This window comes from Aureobasidium pullulans (genome assembly GCF_000721785.1).
Source record: "Aureobasidium pullulans EXF-150 unplaced genomic scaffold scaffold_2, whole genome shotgun sequence".
NCBI lineage: Eukaryota > Fungi > Ascomycota > Dothideomycetes > Dothideales > Saccotheciaceae > Aureobasidium > Aureobasidium pullulans.
The window spans coordinates 2,004,712-2,023,649 of NW_021941022.1; the positions used below are offsets into that span (position 1 = coordinate 2,004,712).

The 18,938-nt window shown below is 49.2% G+C and overlaps 2 protein-coding genes across 2 annotated transcripts; one reads left to right on the forward strand and one right to left on the reverse strand.

Annotated features, from left to right (window-relative positions):
• Positions 1-1,134: 1,134 nt before the first annotated feature.
• Positions 1,135-16,003, forward strand: M438DRAFT_264428 (peptide synthetase; the record flags this gene model as incomplete). The annotated part of the gene is made up of 4 exons (XM_029899951.1): positions 1,135-7,392; positions 7,445-7,509; positions 7,558-15,811; positions 15,863-16,003. 4 exons carry the CDS (start codon positions 1,135-1,137, stop codon positions 16,001-16,003), a joined length of 14,718 nt encoding a protein of 4,905 aa, XP_029765189.1.
• Positions 16,004-16,955: 952 nt separating this feature from the next.
• On the reverse strand, positions 16,956-17,726 carry M438DRAFT_265368 (uncharacterized protein; the record flags this gene model as incomplete). The annotated part of the gene is made up of 1 exon (XM_029900020.1): positions 16,956-17,726. One exon carries the CDS (start codon positions 17,724-17,726, stop codon positions 16,956-16,958), a length of 771 nt encoding a protein of 256 aa, XP_029765190.1.
• Positions 17,727-18,938: the final 1,212 nt, after the last annotated feature.

The following is an 18,938-nucleotide window of genomic DNA, read 5'->3' on the forward strand; positions in this document are numbered from 1 at the left end:
GACGAGAAACTTTTTACGACGCGCAAAGACGGCAGCTGAGCAACTTAGAGTCAGAGCAAGTCGGTCTGACAACGAACAAATGATCGACAGTGACATCCTTGACATCTGTTTGCCATGGGTTGCAAAAAGGCGTTAAAGGCATTTGGAAGGCTTGACGTTTCGACGGCGTGTGGAAGATGCGGTAATCTGATCCCAGCACGCTGATCTCGTCGTCAGTGGCGGAGGGGGATCGTCTCATTATCAGATGGCAGGGCAAGGATCAGATAAGATTTTCATCTTCCAAGCATTTGGCGTACCACCATCACGAGAAGGAGACATCGTGTTTATGTTCCTGTTGGTCAAGCGCAGACAATGCGAGATTGATGCAAGACCAGAGCGAGGTCGCAAGCAGGAGACCGTGTTCGCTAATGCGCGAAAATCTTCATCTCTTGATCTTGTACTGAACTTTGTCTAGCATGTCGCTCCTCTGCGGACGATTATCACAATATTAAACACATTGTGCATTTTTACAGGCCGAAATATGCCTCTAATCGACGCGGGAGATGACTGGAAGTGACAGGTTTTAGCACATGGGGAAGCTGTTGAAAGTGCGACTTTTCTTTTCTCCGCGTAGCCTCGTCGTCCAAGTGCCGATTGCCGGCGAAAGGTTGATGGCAACAAACTCGAGCTGACAGCTCCCTACGTCGTCGTGGCTTCCGTACGCCTCGCGAGCATACGAGGTGTAGTCATCGATGTTCCGCAGGCGCGAGAAACAGTTTCAATCGCGAAGTTGCAGGGCGCCGACCTCGGCTTGTTCCTTCCTCTGCGACAGCGCACGAACTCCGCCCTAAGGCTCGCTAGTGCCGGCCTAATCTGGTCATGATTTGTAGTCGTCAGTTTCGCCGGTTGACATTTTCTCGTGTATGCTTCGTGTGACCGCACGAGTCGATATGATCTAACACATGGAAACCAGCTGATGTAACATGAATTAAAGAATTGCTGCGACAAATCTCCCGTGTCGAACACCTTGCACGACTTCCATATCCAACTGTTCGCCTCTCTAACTCCGTTCTCACACAGCAAACGCGCCTAGCTTCCGACCTCCTGCGTTTATGATAGACTTATGGACTTTGGTCTACATCTGTAATTAATAACATGCCAGCGCGAACACTTTCAGCTGACGAAATGTCCGCCGAAATGGACGATACACTTTCGATACTAAATCCTATGCCGACGCGGCTAGATGGTCCCAAGCTGCTCCATGAACTCATATCAGGTCCCGGAAAGTCTGGAACTGCCCTGGAATATTTGGACGCCGATGGTGAGACGACGAAGTTATCTTATGCAGACTTGCATAGAAAAGCAAACACGCTGGCGAGACGACTGGCTCAAATCAGACGTGAGGCTTCACTAGGGACCCCAGGAATCGTACCGATCTATATCCCGCAATGCCCTTCATTGTACATATCACAGCTGGCAATCTTGAAGTCAGGGGCAGCCTTTTGTCCTCTGAATCTTGATGTACCAGAAGAACGCCTGAAATTCATTCTCAAGGACACTGCAGCCGCCATTCTTCTTACGACAACTGCTATGCGAGCAAGTCTTCCAGATCTGGCAGATGTTACTATCGTAGCAATCGATGACGGGCCGTCAAGCTCGGATTCAGATTCGGACACCTCGGAACCTTCAGAGGATGAGCCAACCTGCACTAATACTTCTCCTCTTGCCTACATAATGTACACTTCTGGCAGTACTGGCCTTCCCAAGGCGGTCTGTCTTTCTCATCAGGCGGCCACACAATCTCTCCTGGCACATGATCGATTTATACCCACTTTTTCTCGGTTCCTCCAGTTCGCAAGCCCGACATTCGACGTCAGCGTGTTTGAGATATTCTTTCCGTGGTTTCGTGGATCTACACTTGTCTCCGTTGAGCGCGGACGACTGCTCGGTGATCTTCCTGGAACGATAACTGCTCTGAACATTGATGCCGCCGAGCTCACTCCATCAGTGGCTGCCAGTCTGGTCCGTACCAGAGACAATGTTCCGACTCTACGCACACTCCTCACAATTGGTGAGATGCTCAATCCACAAGTAATTCAGCAGTTTGGTGGCTCGGCCGATAAACCTGGTATCCTCTATGGCATGTATGGCCCTACCGAGGCTGCAATTCACTGCACTTTACAGCCAGATTTTGCAGCAGATCTGCCTGCTGGCACCATTGGTATCCCTCTGGAAACAGTTTCATGTTTCATAGTCAAACCAGCCGAGTCTAACGATCGAGCTGGCGAGATCGAAATTCTACCTATCGGCGAGATTGGTGAGCTTGCAGTTGGCGGTCATCAATTGGCAGACGGTTACCTCAATCGCGAAGAGCAAACTCGAGCTGCTTTCATCACGCATCCCAAGTTTGGTAAACTATATCGCACCGGTGATAAGGCTCGACTACTACAAAACGGCAGGCTGGAATGCCATGGTCGTATCTCGAGTGGCCAAGTCAAACTCAGAGGCCAGCGTGTTGAGCTGGGAGAGATCGAACATGCTGCATCAAAAGCTGACGGATGCCATGCTGTGGTTGCAAGCGTCATTTCTGGTCTTTTGATCCTTTTCTGCATCGCCGATGCGAGTACCATTTCACCGAGCGAGATCAAGTCCGCATGTCAAAAGTGGCTGCCAGCTTACATGATCCCAAGCGATATTGTGCTACTTCCCGATTTTCCATACCTTCCGTCCGGCAAAGTTGACAAGAAGAAGTTGGAGAATGATTATGCCTCAGAAAACTCGAATTCCGAAACGGAAGTCTCTGGCATGTCAGCTGAAGCGAAGGAAATTGCGCAGACAATACAAAGCGCATTGGGTGTCTCGATAAATTCTACGACGGATCTGGGTGCTGCTGGACTAGACTCCTTGAAAGCAATACAAGTCGCCTGTGAGCTGCGCAAGCACGGATATGCTGAAGTCGGAGCTCTCGAGCTGCTTTCAGTGACAAATCTTGCAGCTCTTGTCGAATTGCTCCAAATCAAAGGTATAGACGAACACGCACATGTCGACCAAGCCGAAAGATGGCAAAGTGTTGTTAGTGAGCTACGATCGAGAGTTGAAAAAGACCTTGGATCCGAGCCCATGATAAGCAACATTCAGGAGATTCTGCCTTGCACGCCACTTCAAGACGCTATGCTGGTCGAAACAGCAAGGCAACCACAGGCCTACTGCAATGAGCTTCTCTTCTCCGTGAATGGCAATTTTTCCGTTGAACACATGCGTAAAGCTGTGTTCGCTTTGGCTGACAAACATACTTCCTTGAGGTCTGGGTTCTGGGCTTCTGGGATATCTGACAGCGCTTACGCACAAATCGTGTGGAAGAGTGTGGATGCTTCTCAGTTCGCAAGTGTGGACTCTTGGATGTCCGAGTGGTCAATTTCAAATCAGGAGATGCTTTTGCGGCCACTTCGTTTCCAGTACAAGAAGTCTGAGACGAATGCCCAGTTGTTGATCAACATACATCATGCGCTCTATGATCAGTGGTCTGTAGAGATTATTCTCGAAGATCTGGAGAGCCTCTTACGAGATGTTCAGGTTCCGGAGAGACCCTCTTTTGAGGCTGTCAACAAATTTTATAGCCACCAGAGACACGAGGATCAAACACAGCACATTGATTTCTGGCAAGAGTATCTCTCTAGCGGCACTTCCGGTCGCTTACCAAACTTATCTCCGAAGAAAATACCACGCCAACCTCTCAGGTCCGTGAGCCACACCATCGACATTGATATGGAGATGTTACGCCAGACTGCCAAAGAGTATGCTTGCAGTCCTCATGTCTTCTTCCAAGCTGCATACTGCATGTTACTCAGCTGGTATATGGGCACAGATGACGTGGTCTTCGGGACAGTGTTTTCAGGGAGAACTTTGCCCATCGCGGAAGTTGAAAACATTGTCGGCCCTCTGTTGTCGACTCTTCCATTGCGTGTGAACATTTCTGAGAGCAGAAAGTTCAGGGATATGTTGCGTCGCTTCCAAGGTGATAATAGAGAGATAATGCAACACAGCGCAGTCTCCCTTGCAGACATCAACAAGGCATGTGGCGTAGCACCAGACGAAGCTCTCTTTGATAGTATCTTCGTGTGGCAAGAGACCGCTCGATCGGATGTTCAACACAAGCCACTGCTTCAACTGGATGAAGCTCGCGATTTCCTGGAGTTCAACCTTACCTTGGAGCTCGAACCGTCCCAGCAAGGTGTGTCTGCCAAGGCCACTTACCAACCAAGCATCCTGCCACCACGGCAAGTTGAAGTCTTTTTACAGCAGCTCGATGAGCTGGTCAACCTTGCGGCGGCCCGACCGGACATGCTCATCAGTGAATCGGGCAGCCATCTGCCTGTGTCCATCATGTCAATCGCAAATCCAGAGCCAAAACACTTCTCATACCGCGCTGGACTTGGATCTGTTGTCGAGAAACATGCTCGGGACACGCCCAACAAGTTGGCCCTGACCTTTGCTCACAACATCCAGGAAAGCGATGTAGAGATCGAGAGCCTGACATATGAAGGGCTCAATGTAAGGGCCAACAAGCTTGCAAGCTATCTCATCTCGCAAGGTGTCAAGTCTAACGAATTGATTTGCATCTGCATGGACAAGTCGATCGACCTCTATGTTGCTATTCTCGCAATTGTGAAAGCAGGATGTGGATATTTGCCTTTGGTTCCCGAAACGCCATCTGCCAGGATTCGCCAGATTCTTTCGGAAGCCAATGTGAACACTTGCTTGACTGATTCGTCAACCACGCCTACCATTAACGACCTGAGTCTCTGCAGCACTATCAATGTCACAATGATCGATATCGCAAGACAGTCGCAAACAAATCCTAAGGTTGCTTTCGAGCCCTCGGACATTGCTTACGCAGTATTCACAAGTGGTACCACGGGCAAGCCAAAAGGAGTTCTCGTGACGCAAGAAAACATCCTCAGCAACCTTGAAGTCCTGAGTGGGATATACCCTGTTCGAAAAGACTCCCGGCTACTACAAGCTTGCAATCAAGCTTTCGATGTCAGTGTCTTTGAGATCTTCTTCACCTGGTATAGTGGTATGTGCTTGTGCTCTGCCTCCAAGGACGTCCTGTTCCGTGACATCGAATTGGCGATCAACAAGCTTGACATTACACATCTTTCTTTGACGCCGACAGTAGCCGCATTGACGGATCCGTCTCACATCCCGAAAGTTCAGTTTCTCGTTACGGCCGGTGAAGCAGTCACTCATCATGTGCATGGTGCATGGGCGGGCAAGGGTCTCTACCAAGGCTATGGTCCCTCAGAGACTACCAATATCTGTACTGTGAACCCAGCTGTGAAGCCAGACCATGTCATCAACAACATTGGCCCGCCGTTCGAAAATACGTCGGCATTTGTGTTGACACAAGATTCTGAATTCCACGTCGTGCCTTGTGGCGGCTTGGGTGAACTCTGTTTTGGTGGACAACAGGTATTCCGCGGCTACCAAAACATGCCTGAGCTTACTGAGAGCAAGATCATCGACCATCCGAAGTACGGTCGTGTTTATCGCAGTGGAGATCTTGGCAGATTGTTACCAGATGGAACCATCCTGATTCAGGGCCGTACTGATGATCAAAGAAAGATTAGAGGCCAGAGAATTGAGCTTGGTGAAATTTCTAGCCGTCTGCTTGAGATCCCTAACGTGCAGGACTGTGCAATCGAGATTGTCAAGACCACAGACAAAGAGCGTTTGATGGCATTCTGGATTCCAGTTGGACACTCGAAGGACGTGTATACAGTGCTGCATCCAGACAAGTCGATGCAAGAGATCATGACGTCGATCTTTGCACACCTCGCCGATCACCTACCTGTTTACATGATTCCAGATGCCTTAGTGCCAGTGTCCGCCATCCCTCAAACCACGCAAGGCAAGATTGACAGAAGACAATTGTCGAGGGACGGCTCCATGCTCAGCGTAGAGGACTTGAATGCATGCTCGCAGGACTTTGCCGGTGACAAAGACACCACCGAGCTTTCTGTGAAGGAAACTCACTTGCTCTCGGCGCTTGCGGATACTCTGAACCTGCCTTCCACGTCTATAGGTCGCTCGACTTCCTTCTTCGCATTAGGTCTTGACTCGGTGTCTGCAATTCGTTTTGCAACAAAACTGAGGACGCAGCACGGCTATCAGGCTGATGTTTCCCATATTTTGAAGCGTTCTACCATCGCCAAATTGGCTGCGAAGCTGGACGATGGTCAAATGAAACCATCAGTGTCATCGAAGAACGACACCGTAAGCAGTTTCGAAGCAGCTATTGGCTTGGACATCATCGAGTCAGTCATCTCACAACTTCGAGAGCAGAGCCAGATCGTGGGTCAAGTCCTGCCTTGCACGCCCTTGCAGGAAGCAATGCTTTCTTCTGCCAGTGGCCCAGAGCAGTCTTCGGCATACCGAAACAAGACACTGTTCAGGTTGCAAGGCAAACCTGACAAGCTCAAAGCTTCTTGGGAAGCTATGATGAAGAGGCATGGCATTCTGAGAACAACTTTCATCATGACTGAAAGCACAAGGTTCCCATTCGTGCAGGCTGTGCTTTCGGAGTCGACCTTACCATGGGAAGAGTTTGATCACGTTCCTGATGATCTTTCAGCGTTGGTCCATGACGCCAAATCCAGCGAAACTCCGGGATACATGCCTCCATGGAAGATACAAGTCTACAAGTCTGGACCAGTCATTTATCTTTTGCTCGAAATGCATCACGCCTTGTACGACGCTAATGCTATGGCCAATCTCCTGCAAGAAGTCGAAGAGCTCTACGAGGACCATGAACTTCCAGCACCAGTATCGTTCAAACCTTTTCTCGATCACATGCTCTCTGCCAGTCTTGAGCAAGCGGATGATTTCTTTACTGCCCAACTTCGAAACTTTATCCCCAAACCCTTTGAGAAGATGAAGCATAGCCAGTCAAAGAATGGTTTTGGAGCAGTTGTTGCAAACATAGGCTGCTCCTCAAAGACAGTGGAAGAATTTTTGTCGAAGCATTCCACCACTATGCTTGGTCTAACTCAGGCAATGTGGGCGAAAGCTTTGTCAGCTGCACAAGGCTATTCAGATGTTTGTTTTGGTAACGTTGTAAGTGGTCGCACTGTTCCTGTTGATGGCATCGAATCTCTAGTTGCACCTTGCTTCAACACACTACCCGTTCGTATCGATCTGTCGAAGCATCAAAGCAACCTCCGCCTCATCAAAGCCCTTCAAGGGGGCAATGTTGATGCTTTACCTCATCAGCTCACATCTTTACGCCGCATCCAGGGACAAGCCGGCACAGGTGGACGGCGATTGTTTGATTCTCTTGTCCTTTTGCAGCAAAAGCCGACAGACTTGAATCCTGAAATCTGGAGCCTGGAACACGAATCCGGAGACATGGATGTGCGTATTCTGCCCTCCATATTGGTCGTTACTAGAGCCTAACAATATACAGTTACCTTGCATTGTTGAACTTACGCCGAGCGATGATTCATACGCCCTTTCGTTGCATTTCAACCGGTACCATCTTCTTCTCTTCCTCTTTAGAAATATTCTGACTTGTCGTAGGAGTTACCTTGAGGATGGAGTTGTTCAAAGACTTCATCAAGCGTGTTTAGCTGCATTTGCGTCTTGCATAAGATACCCATCCAGCGATGTTTTTGATTTTGTTGACTTTGATAAAGACGTGATAGCAGGCTCTTTGAAGCCAGACGACAAATACATGCAGTCTGCTGAGGCTGCTCAGCGGAAAGAGTTGCAACAGCCGGAGACTTCAGACAACGACGCCTGGTCTCCTCTCGAACTTCAGATTCGTGCTGCGTACTCAGCAATCTCTTCCGCCCCTGAAGACCGGATCGGGAAGGACACCACTATCTACAGGATTGGTCTGGACAGCATCAGTGCAATTCAAGTCGCTAGCCGGCTTCGAAAAGAGGGACTCTCGTTGCAAGCCAGCGATGTGATGGAGAGCCCATCGTGCTCCGAACTGGCTTCAGTCGTTCAGACTCGATCACAAACACCTGTTATAAGCACTCCTGCGTTCGACCTCGAGAATTTCGACAAGCGCTACCGTAGCGTTGTTCTGGATAGCCAAAAGGTCTCCACGGACCAGATTGAAGCAGTACGACCTTGCACTGCGGTACAATCTGGAATGTTGAGTGAATATGTTCACTCTGGCGGGCACCAGTACTTCAATCATATGTTCTATGCGGTGGACGAAAACAGCAGCTTCGAAACGCTCAAGAACGCATGGGTCAAAGTTGTTGCGCAGCATGAGATGCTGCGCACTGGGTTCATCAATACTGATGATCACGAGAACCCATTCGTGATGTCGACTTACAAGTCTCCCGATGTCCACGACCTTTGCCTGCAAGTATCATCAGAAGATGGAGCGAAGTATGATGACTATGAGCGAGCAGCTTCTGAATCAGTCAAGGAAAAGCTCCACTTACCACCTTGGAGGTGGAGTCTTCTTGAGATTAACCAAACACAATGTCTACAATTCTCTGCGCATCATGCTATCTTCGACGCAGAGAGTTTACGTATGATCATCTCGGACCTGCAGTCCGCTCTACGGGATGACGCTGTACCTGGAAGGCAGTCGATTGGCAGTGCTCTGAGTTACATCTTGTCGAGTAGCCAAAAAGATCCAGAGCAGCAGCGTATTTTCTGGTCGCAAAAGCTTGGCGGCGCACCAGTCACTCGATTCCCCAATCTGACTCCACTTAGAACCCCGGACACAAAGGCAGTCGTTGTTGAACGCCTATTTAGCCTCCAACGCAGTGAGATCGAGGCTCGTTGTCAAGAGTCTGGTGTCTCAATGCAGTCAGTTGGACAAGCAGCGTGGGCTCGACTACTGAGCGCATACACAGGAGAGTCTCTTGTAACTTTTGGAGTGGTCTTCTCCGGACGCACTGCACCGGAGACTGCAGACACTGCATTCCCATGCATCACGACGCTTCCAGTCTCGAGCAACACTGCTGTAGATGACTCTCAGCTTCTCCAAGACCTGATGTCATACAATGCGGGTGTCCAGAAACATCAATTCACATCCCTCACAGACATCCAGAAGTATGCGGAACTGCCCAATGAAGCGCTATTTGACTCGCTTTTCGTCTACCAGAGGCCGTTGAGCAATGATGGTTCTGAAACTTCTTGGAAGGTTATGCACGAAAGCGCTTCAGTGGAACTATCCGTGTCCATTGAGATGGAGGCGCTCCCAGATGACAAACTTGGTCTTCGACTGACAGTTAACCCGGCTCAAATACCTCAAGAACAGGGAAAGATCATGCTACAACAGATGGAAGCCATCATTGCCGGCCTTTTCAGTATCGAGGACTCAATCGATGCATCAGTCTTGTCTGTCGTTCCTCCCAAGGATCCGATCATTCCCACAGACTTCATTTATCTGCACGAGATGACTGAGGCGGCCGTTAGAGATCATCCAGATCGCATTGCTATGGAGTTCGTTGTCAATCTTGAAGACGAACAAATCACAAGTCGAAAATGGACCTACCGCCAATTGGACGAGGAAGCAAACAAGATTGCGCATCTCTTGCTGGAAAGCGGTGCCAAGTCCGGCGACATCATCGCAACCTCTTTTGATAAATGTCCGGAAGCCTCATTCGCTTTCTTCGGCATTCTTAAAGCAGGTTGTGCTTTCTGCGCAATTGATCCTACAGCACCTGCAGCCCGCAAAGCTTTCATTTTACAAGACTCGAATGCTAGGGTCCTCTTGACTTCTGCTTCGATCAAATCAGAGCTCGAAGGCTTGACTCAATGCGGCGTCATCAACCTCATCAACCTAGACAGCAAGGAGAGCTTGTCGTCTTCTCCCGTGCCTACACCAGATCTGTCATCCTCGTCTGTCAGCTACGTCTTGTATACTTCCGGAACGACAGGAACACCAAAGGGCTGTGAAATTACGCACGACAATGCTGTCCAACTAGTCATGGCTTTCAAGCGTCTTTTCAGTGGGAGGTGGACAGACGAATCTCGTTGGCTCCAATTTGCCTCGTACCATTTTGATGTCTCTGTCTTGGAGCAATTCTGGACCTGGATTGTTGGTATGCGACTTGTCTGTGCTCCTCGCGATCTAATCTTGGAAGACATCATGGGTTTCCTCGATACCATGCAGATCACTCATCTAGACCTCACACCGTCTCTAGGAAGACTTCTGGACCCTGCTATGGTGCCAAGTTTACACAAAGGCGTCTTTATTACGGGTGGAGAGGCTCTTAAACAAGACCAGATCAACACGTGGGGGGATATCGGCTGCCTATTCAATTTCTACGGGCCTACAGAATGCACTATCGGTGTGACCGTGTTCCCTTCCGTTCCAAAGGAAGGAAAGCCCTCTAACATTGGCTGGCAATTTGACAATGTTGGCTGCTACGTCCTAACTCCTGGCTCTCAGACGCCCGTTTTACGTGGCGCTGTCGGCGAACTCTGCATCTCTGGAAAGCTAGTCGGAAAGGGCTATTTGAACCGGCCTGAGCTCACTGCAGATTGCTTTCCCTACTTGGAAGACTTCGGGGAAAGAGTGTACAGAACTGGCGATCTGGTTCGTCTCTTCCATGATGGATCAATAGATTTCATGGGCCGAAAAGATAATCAAGTCAAGCTCAGAGGTCAAAGACTTGAGATTGATGAGATCGAAGCTGTGATCAAGCGCTGTCAAGGCATTCAAGACACTGTCTGTGTTGTTGCCAAGCATCCCAAGCAGCAAAAAGATCAGCTCATCGCCTTCATTGGTATCGATGAATCAAGAAAACAGGGCAAGCCTGAGCTATGCCCCGCGGAGTCGACCAAGCATCTCATTCAAGCAGCCCGTACAGCATGCGAAGAGCATTTGCCTGGGTACATGGTCCCCACACATTTCCTCCCGATCCAGCGTATTCCCTTGTCTGTGAACAACAAGGTAGAAGAAAAGCTGCTTCGTCAACTCTATGCTGACATGCCTGCTACTACCCTTCAGACATACGCTGTACAGGCTGATAGCCAGCGACCTCTCAGTGATGGAGAGAAGAAGGTTTCGAAAGTTCTGGCTGAGCTATTGAAGATTGAAGTGGATGATCTGAAGCCTTCATCAAACATCTTTACTCTGGGTCTAAACTCCATCTCAGCTATACAACTCTCAAGAAAGCTCAAAGCCAGTGGTTTTGCAAATGCCCAGGTCGCGACCATTCTCAAGAATTCTTCTATCAGCAAACTGGCCAAAGCGCTTGCCACGTCGACAGATCAGACGGATGGCGAGATCGCTGATGCCAGACAAACCATCTCTGCATGTCGGCAAAAGCATCTAGGCACTGTCACTCGTGTGCTTCGCTGCAAAGTGGACGACATTGAAGCCATTGTACCTTGTACACCTCTGCAGCAAGGCATAATCTCCCGATCTCTGGCAAGCGAGACTTGTCTCTATTTCAACACTTTCCGTTATGGTGCTCAAGGAGTAGATCTTGCAAAACTCGAGAAGGCCTTCAATGAGGCTCTAGCTCGCACACAGATCCTACGTACTTTCTTTGTTGAGACTGATGATGGGTATGTGCAAGCTGTAAGAAAGACAGGTCACCTGCCCTGGTGGACACTCGAGGTCTACGATCTTGCATCTGTGGACAGTGTCTTTGCCAAGCGCAAACAGAAATGGCGCTCCTACAACACTGCTCATTTGACTGTACCTTTTGAGATTGTGATTGTTCGCTCTGGCTCTGAGACTTTCTTATCGGTCGACATGCATCATGCACTGTATGATGGCAACTCTTTCGATATGTTGATGAACAACGTCTCCAAGCTCTATAATTCTGAAGAGGCCGACTTTGGCAAATCATTCGTAGACTGCTTACCCTTTGGTCCTTTGCGCAATGTTCAGGGCGCAAAGAAGTTCTGGCTTGACCATCTTTCGGATGTGGACCCTACGGCGATGAAATCAGTGACCGATCGCAAAACAGACCGAGACGTTCTCTGCACAGCCAGTCTCGGTGTTCTGCAGCAAGTGGATGAGCTACGCCGCTCTCTCGGTGTCACTATTCAAGCATTAGTCCAAGCATGCTGGATTGCCACCCTTCGCAAGTATCACCATGGAGCTGTTGGTACAGTTGTGTCTGGACGCTCTATCGACTTCGATGGTATCGAGAACGTGATCGGACCTTTGTTCAACACTATTCCATTCTATTTGAGATGCGATTCAGGAGACTCTTGGAAGACGCTCGTCCAGAGATGTCATGAATTCAACACCGCAGCTCTGCCTTACCAGCACACACCATTGCGTGATATCATGAAATGGTGCAACAAGGGACGCTCCGAGCCGCTTTTCGACACGTTGTTCGTTTTCCAGGGAGCACTTGACAGCTCCACCACCAACACTTCGATTCTCATCCCTCAGGCGGATGATCACTTCGAAGCTGATTACCCACTCTCTTTTGAAGCGGAGGAAGCAGGTGACGGTCAGCTCAACGTCACTTTAGCTGCCAAGGGCTCAATTTGCGACGACGAGAAGGCTCGAGAACTGATCGAGGAGTTCCATCAAGCTGTTCGGGCAATGGTCGGGGCTCCTGAGGACGATGTCGGCGTTAGCATTGGTCACACTTTCGAGCAACCTACCAGGACTGTCAATGGCGATTCAGCTAACACTCATAAGAGCGGTACAGCGAGCTTTGACTGGACTCTCGAAGCTACCACCATCAGATCAGAAATGGCGACTCTCGCTGATGTAAGCGAGGAAGATGTGAACGAGGACACTTCCATCTTCGAGATTGGACTAGACAGTGTCGACGCTGTAAAGCTTTCATCACGTCTCAAGAAGAAGAACTTGGCTCTACCTGTGAGCACCATTATGAAGTCTCAAACCATTGCCCATATGTCGTCAACCTTGCAGCCCACCAAAGAGGATATTCCAAACGACAAGTCTGAGCAGACTTTCCAAGAACTTGGAAAGAAGCTTACTGCATATGCACAAAGCCATATCGACGGTACACACTCGCTTGAACGTGTCCTACCAGCTAGCCCAATGCAAGAAGCTTTGGTGTCGGAGATGGTCCGATCGTCCTACAGAGCCTATTTCAATCATGATATTATGAAGATACCCAAGGATGTCGATCCCGAGAGTCTCGAAAAGGCATGGCGAAAGGTCATCGAAGCTTCGCCCATCCTTCGTACTGGTTTCCTCGAGATCGATGACCCGGAAATGGAGACTACCTTTGCTCAGATCATCTACAAGCATGACGATTCTCGTCCGCTCGAGTTTGGCTTTGTCAAGGTACCGACTGAAGATGCCATCACTGAACATCTTGATCAAATCGGCTCTGATGTAGCATCGGCTGCTTTGACCCAACCTCAGCTACATTTGACTTGGGCAGTCACTCCCCAGGATAGATACCTGGTCTTCTCAATTGCTCATGCTCTTTACGATGGTCACAGTCTCTCATTGCTCCATCATGACGTTCTACGTGCTTATAACGATGTTCTACAGCCTCGTCCTTTCTACGACGAGATATTGAGAGACACTTTTGGAGGCAGCAATGAAGAGGCTGTCACGTTCTGGCGTGATCTTTTGGCACATGCGAATAAAACTCATCTTCCTCGGCGTCACACTCCCAAAGAATTCGATCTCACCACTCACCGCACAGAGAAGACAAGTCAGCTCTCTTCTGATGATCTTACCTCATTTTGCAAGCTGCAAGGTGTGACTCTGCAAGCCGTTTGTCAAACAGCCTGGGCTTTCGTCCTTGCTCAGACTGTGCAATCACTAGATGTCATGTTCGGTGTTGTCTTGGCTGGTCGTGATAGCGAACTTGCTGAAGAAGTCATGTTCCCTATGATGAACACCGTCGTCATGAGATCAGTGTTGCACGGATCCAGAAAGGATATGTTGCAAAGCATACAAGCAACGATTTCGGACATCTCCAATCATCAACACTTCCCCCTGCGCCGAATTCAAGCTTCGTGTCAGGGACAGGTTCAAGCAGGCTCAAGTCAGAATGACGCCTTCTTTGACACGCTCTTCACCTTCCAAAGACGACCTGACAATGCTGATGACGTGACTCAGACGCTGTATGAATCTGTCAATGGTGCTTCTGAGGTTGAGTACCCTGTGGCTATCGAGGCTGAGATTGTTGATGGCTCTTTGATCTGGAGAGTAGCCTGCAAAAGCAGCGCTTTTGACGAACCCGATGTGAACGACCTTCTTGCCACTATCGACACTGTCTTGCAAGCGATCGTCTCTGGGCCTCACGAACCTACACTCACCTTCCAAGATCAAGAAGTTAGTGTTTGTGGCCTGCCTGCGTTCAAACAGCAAGTGGAAGCGGGCGAAGAACAGACTTCCGAATCTAGCGAGGAGACGGTCGTCGACGCGGATGACTGGTCCGATACTGAGACCATGATCCGAGAAGTCATCGGCAAAGTCACCAAGACCCCCAAGACTGAAATCTCGAAATCTGTTGCTCTTCAGAATCTCGGCGTCGACTCCATCAACGCCATAAAGATCTCCGCATTGCTGCGACAGAAGTCTATTAAAATCACTGTCAGCGAAATTGTACGTGCTGGTACAATCTCAAAGATTGCTACCGTAGCCCAGAAGAAGAAGAAGAACCAGACAGCCAAACCTTCTGGCGAGAGTGCCGAGAATACTATTGCCGGTCTCATGTCACAGAAGGGCTTCACAGCTGAACGGTTTGGCTACGATGGCCAAAGCATTGAGCAGATCTTGCCCGCAACTGCTGGACAGGTTTATATGCTGGGCGCATGGCTAGCGACGAATGGGCAGCTGTTCTATGGAGAGTTCGAGTATGTTACTACTGTCTCGACCACCATGGCTAGTATCGAGCAAGCTTGGCAGAAACTCGTCTCCAACAATGCCGTTCTTCGCACTGTCTTTGTTGCCACTCAAGACGACGACACTCCTTACTTGCAATTAGTGTTGCGCAACGCTCCTGCCTCTTTCGTAAACCTAGATGAGCAAAAGTCTTCTTCAGAGTTGGAGCAGCCGTTTGTCAAGTTATCGGTACAGAGCTCAGACAATGGCTACAAATTGCGTGTCAAGATCCATCACGCGCTTTACGATGCCATAAGTCTGTCACTGCTCAGTCAAGCCTTGGGCGGCTATCTGCAAGGGTCTACCCCTGCACTCCAACCGTCTTCTACGTTTGCCGACTTTATTGCTCAGCCTCTGGGCGCTACCGAGAAGAGCGGCAAGAAGGCGTTCTGGACCAACTACCTTCAAGGCACGCAATGCCCACAGCTCGAATCTGACTCATTGGCTTCATCACGACACATCGAGATTTACGACCCTCGTGCCATGTCTGACATGCCGAAATTCGAGACTGCGCTCAGAAAACAAGGGATCAGTCTCCAAGCTGTTTTCTTCGCCGCGTATGCCAGAGCATACAGCTACAATACGGACCCAACGGCCGAGGACGTGATCATAGGCATCTACCTGGCCAATCGCTCTCATCTTGAGAACCTGTCCAACCTCACAGCACCGACACTGAACCTTGCCCCTCTTCGCGTACGCTCACCGACAAGAACTTCGCTTAGCGAGCTCGCAAAGCAGATTCAGAAGGACTTGCAGGACATCGGCACACCTGAAAACAGCAGTGTCGGACTCTGGGAGATTGAGGCGTGGACAGGTGTCAAGATAGACACGTTCGTCAATTTCGTCAAGGTACCTGACAGTGATGAGGATAATACCAATCAAGCCGTCGTCATGGACCAGGGTGCAGAAGACCAAAGGATCCAGAAGCGAAGTCGAGTATCTGATGCTGTTGAAGAGAAATTTGTCGTGCCAGAAGAAATGCGACATGAAGCATTGAAGAAGACATACAAGGTAAGCAGCTGTTCACAAGTAGACCTAGATGACACTGCTAATATAGCGCAGCGATCATTGGATATCGAGGCGACTGTCGCGGATGGTTCGCTCGGCATTGGTGTGTTTGGTTGGGAAGATATGATGGACCTGGAACAAGCTGAAGGGTTGATTGAAGAACTGAAGATCGAGATTGAAGAAATTCTCGGATGATAGGAGCATTGCTCAGTAGAACAAAGTCGATGGCGGAGGAACCAGATTGTGAAAAAGTCGAAACATAAGCGTTGAAAGGTGGATAGGCGTCGGTTGTTGGGCATATACATTTCTGTTATCGTTTGCCAATGATGTTTTCATTTCCAAGACTTGAAGATACTGCTGTTAAATGCGCATCCGATAACGTGTTGAGATGCGCGATGAGGAGGAAGGAAGAAAGTCGGCAGAAAATTCCACGTTGTTTCCTTGCCTGAGTTGGTCAAAGAAGAGTCATCGCCACTTCCTCGACGCCCAACTCAAACTTACAAAGCTTCATCAGCACCTCTCAATTATCCTCGTTCCCATTCTCATCTCTCCATCATCATAAACATCCCACCATCACCAAACCACAGCGAAACCCAACAGCGACGTGCGACCACGCGACACGCTTTACTCCATACCTCTCACGAGAGCTGCGAGACCCAAAATAGACCTTCGCATAAGCTTCCCTCTGCTGACGCCGTCGTGCTGATATTTGCAAGTTTGCTTTTACGTCGTGAGTCTTTGGGGTGATGTAGATGCGAGTTTCACGGGCCTGATGGGTGGACATCTGTTTGCGATGTTGGATGTGTTCATGGTGATGGTGTGTAAGAGTGGAGATGAGTATATTGTCTGCGAGTTGGTAATGATACATGGCTGATGATGCGAGTTCAGGGTTTCGGATCACCGCTTCCGTCGCCTTATGCTCCATGTCTTGCCGATGTATGCCTAGGGCTGTCTTCTTAACACCATGCGGCATCAGAGAAGTCTCAATGCTCCATAGCCGCATCGAACCTTGGTCTCCTCTTGTCTGTGCAGTCTAAAAGTTACCCATACAGAACAGTGGGTGACCCGTTAAGACAGACAGATATGGGCAATCCATGATCGCATGGTAACTCGTGAGTTCAGCTGTCGGACGGCGGGCTTGTTGTTGCTACCGTTCTGGGCTTCTCGTCCTGCTGTGCTCCTCTCGTTTCCCTCCCATGCTGTCGCTGTCTCTATCTCGACTTCCTGTTCTGCCAGTTTCTTCTAAGTCGCTCGAATCGGCCTTCTTTGGATCTGCCTTTTCTTTCTTTTCACGCTCGAATTCTGCCATCGTGTCTTGCGCTCCATACCGTAAGACACAACTACTGAGAGGCTGCAACCTGCTGCAGATTCCCAACTTCTTCTCCCAATATTCTATCGCCTTCAAACACCCGACTAGCTGCATGATAGACGGTGGCTCGTTCTTATGACACCTGTCGTAATGCTTTCTAGCTGTTATGACATCCGTGTGGTAATTCTGCCAACAAGCCTCCATAATTCGTAACCTGACTTTGGGCTTATGGGGAAACATTTCCGCATGACCGAAACAATGGTGCGCGAGTATTGGAGCGCAAAGCTTGGTATCCGGGTCGTTTGGTGTGACTCGCTCATCGCAGGGTGATGTGCCGAGCAAGATGGCCAAATCGGGCATGCTGTTCGTGATGTATTCATCCAATGCTGCTGGGAGGATGAATGTCGCTTCCCATGGTAAGATGAAACCGAACCTGTTGTCGAGGATGTCTTTCGCGGTGGTGACATATGACCCAAGGGTGGTGGTAAGGATCCATCTTATTGCGGAAGGTAGAGGCAAGTTGTGGCTGCGCATAGAAAGCCATGCGACGAGCGCCTGGAAGAGCAAAAGTCGGATAGTTGTCCTTAGAAAGAAAGTTGGGATTTGCATGGTTCCTGCAAGGTCGTGTTTCGAGCTAAGATGCTGTTGAAGCTGTTGTTTAAGACTTTGTCACGATGCAATATGTTCTCCAAAACTTATGAGTCCGTGGTTCGGGACCGCTACATTGCAAAAGTACAGTGGACAAGGCTTGAGAAACGAGTGATACCATGGATCCTGATAAGTAATGAGGCCGAGACGCGTTAGTGAAGTGCCGTCAGCTTGCGGCCGCAATCAAAATTGGGGCGCTCGGGAAGGATTCGTATGATCCGAGAGCAGGAACAAAGCATGTTCGGCTTCCGAGGGTGTGTTCCTAGAGCTCTAGACTACAGGTGCAGGTTTCATTATGTCGGAATGAAGGAAGGAAGAGAAAAGTGCGACAAGTTCTATACTTCGATATTCGTGGTAACCCTGTCCCGAAGTACAGCCGAATCTTGCAAATGGGGTGACCCTACTCTTGCACTATATCTTACAACTCCAACATAGAAGCCGGTGTCCGGTGCTGTATCTCTTATAGGGAGTCAGTAGAAGTAAAGCCTAGACCTTTTAACGTCTTTCAAGATGATGATATGTAAGGAACGTCATTATCAGGTTACTCCGGCTCTTCGTCCAAAACTGGCGGACAATTCAATGAATCCTTCCAAGCTTTATTACTCGTTCACAAGTGGCTCTACTATGACCGGCGGGGACAAGATCACTGAAATCTCTACTCTGATAACCGCCGGTACTCACGAGGACATATCCAATGAAGACATAGACTATGACACCTCGACTCGAGTATGCTAGACTGCTTGCAAGTCGAGAGCAGGGTGAGGTGTTCAACCAGCGTGACTTGGTCAGACAACATGAAAGGCTTCCTCCCCTCAAAGGTGATTTTCATGGACATGTTTTGAAAGCACAAACACTAACAAGAGAGAGCATGTATTGAAGGAGTAAAAAGTTTTATGTTTATCGTCAAGAAAGGTGTTATGTTTATATACAAGTACAATGGTAGGGTAGGGTTTTCGTCCGACTTCTTTTTTCTCGTTGACATCAGAAGGGTGTGTGAATGATGATGAAAGGGAGGGTCGTGGCTAGTAATACAGGAGTAGGGTCGTTGGAAATAGCAGAGCTTTACGCCAGCATATCTAACAACCTGTCAAGAGAGAAGGAGGTTCGGGTGTAGAGGGTCGTAAAAAGGAGTGGGAGTTGAAAATGCTTCCCAAAGCAATGAAAGGGCCAACA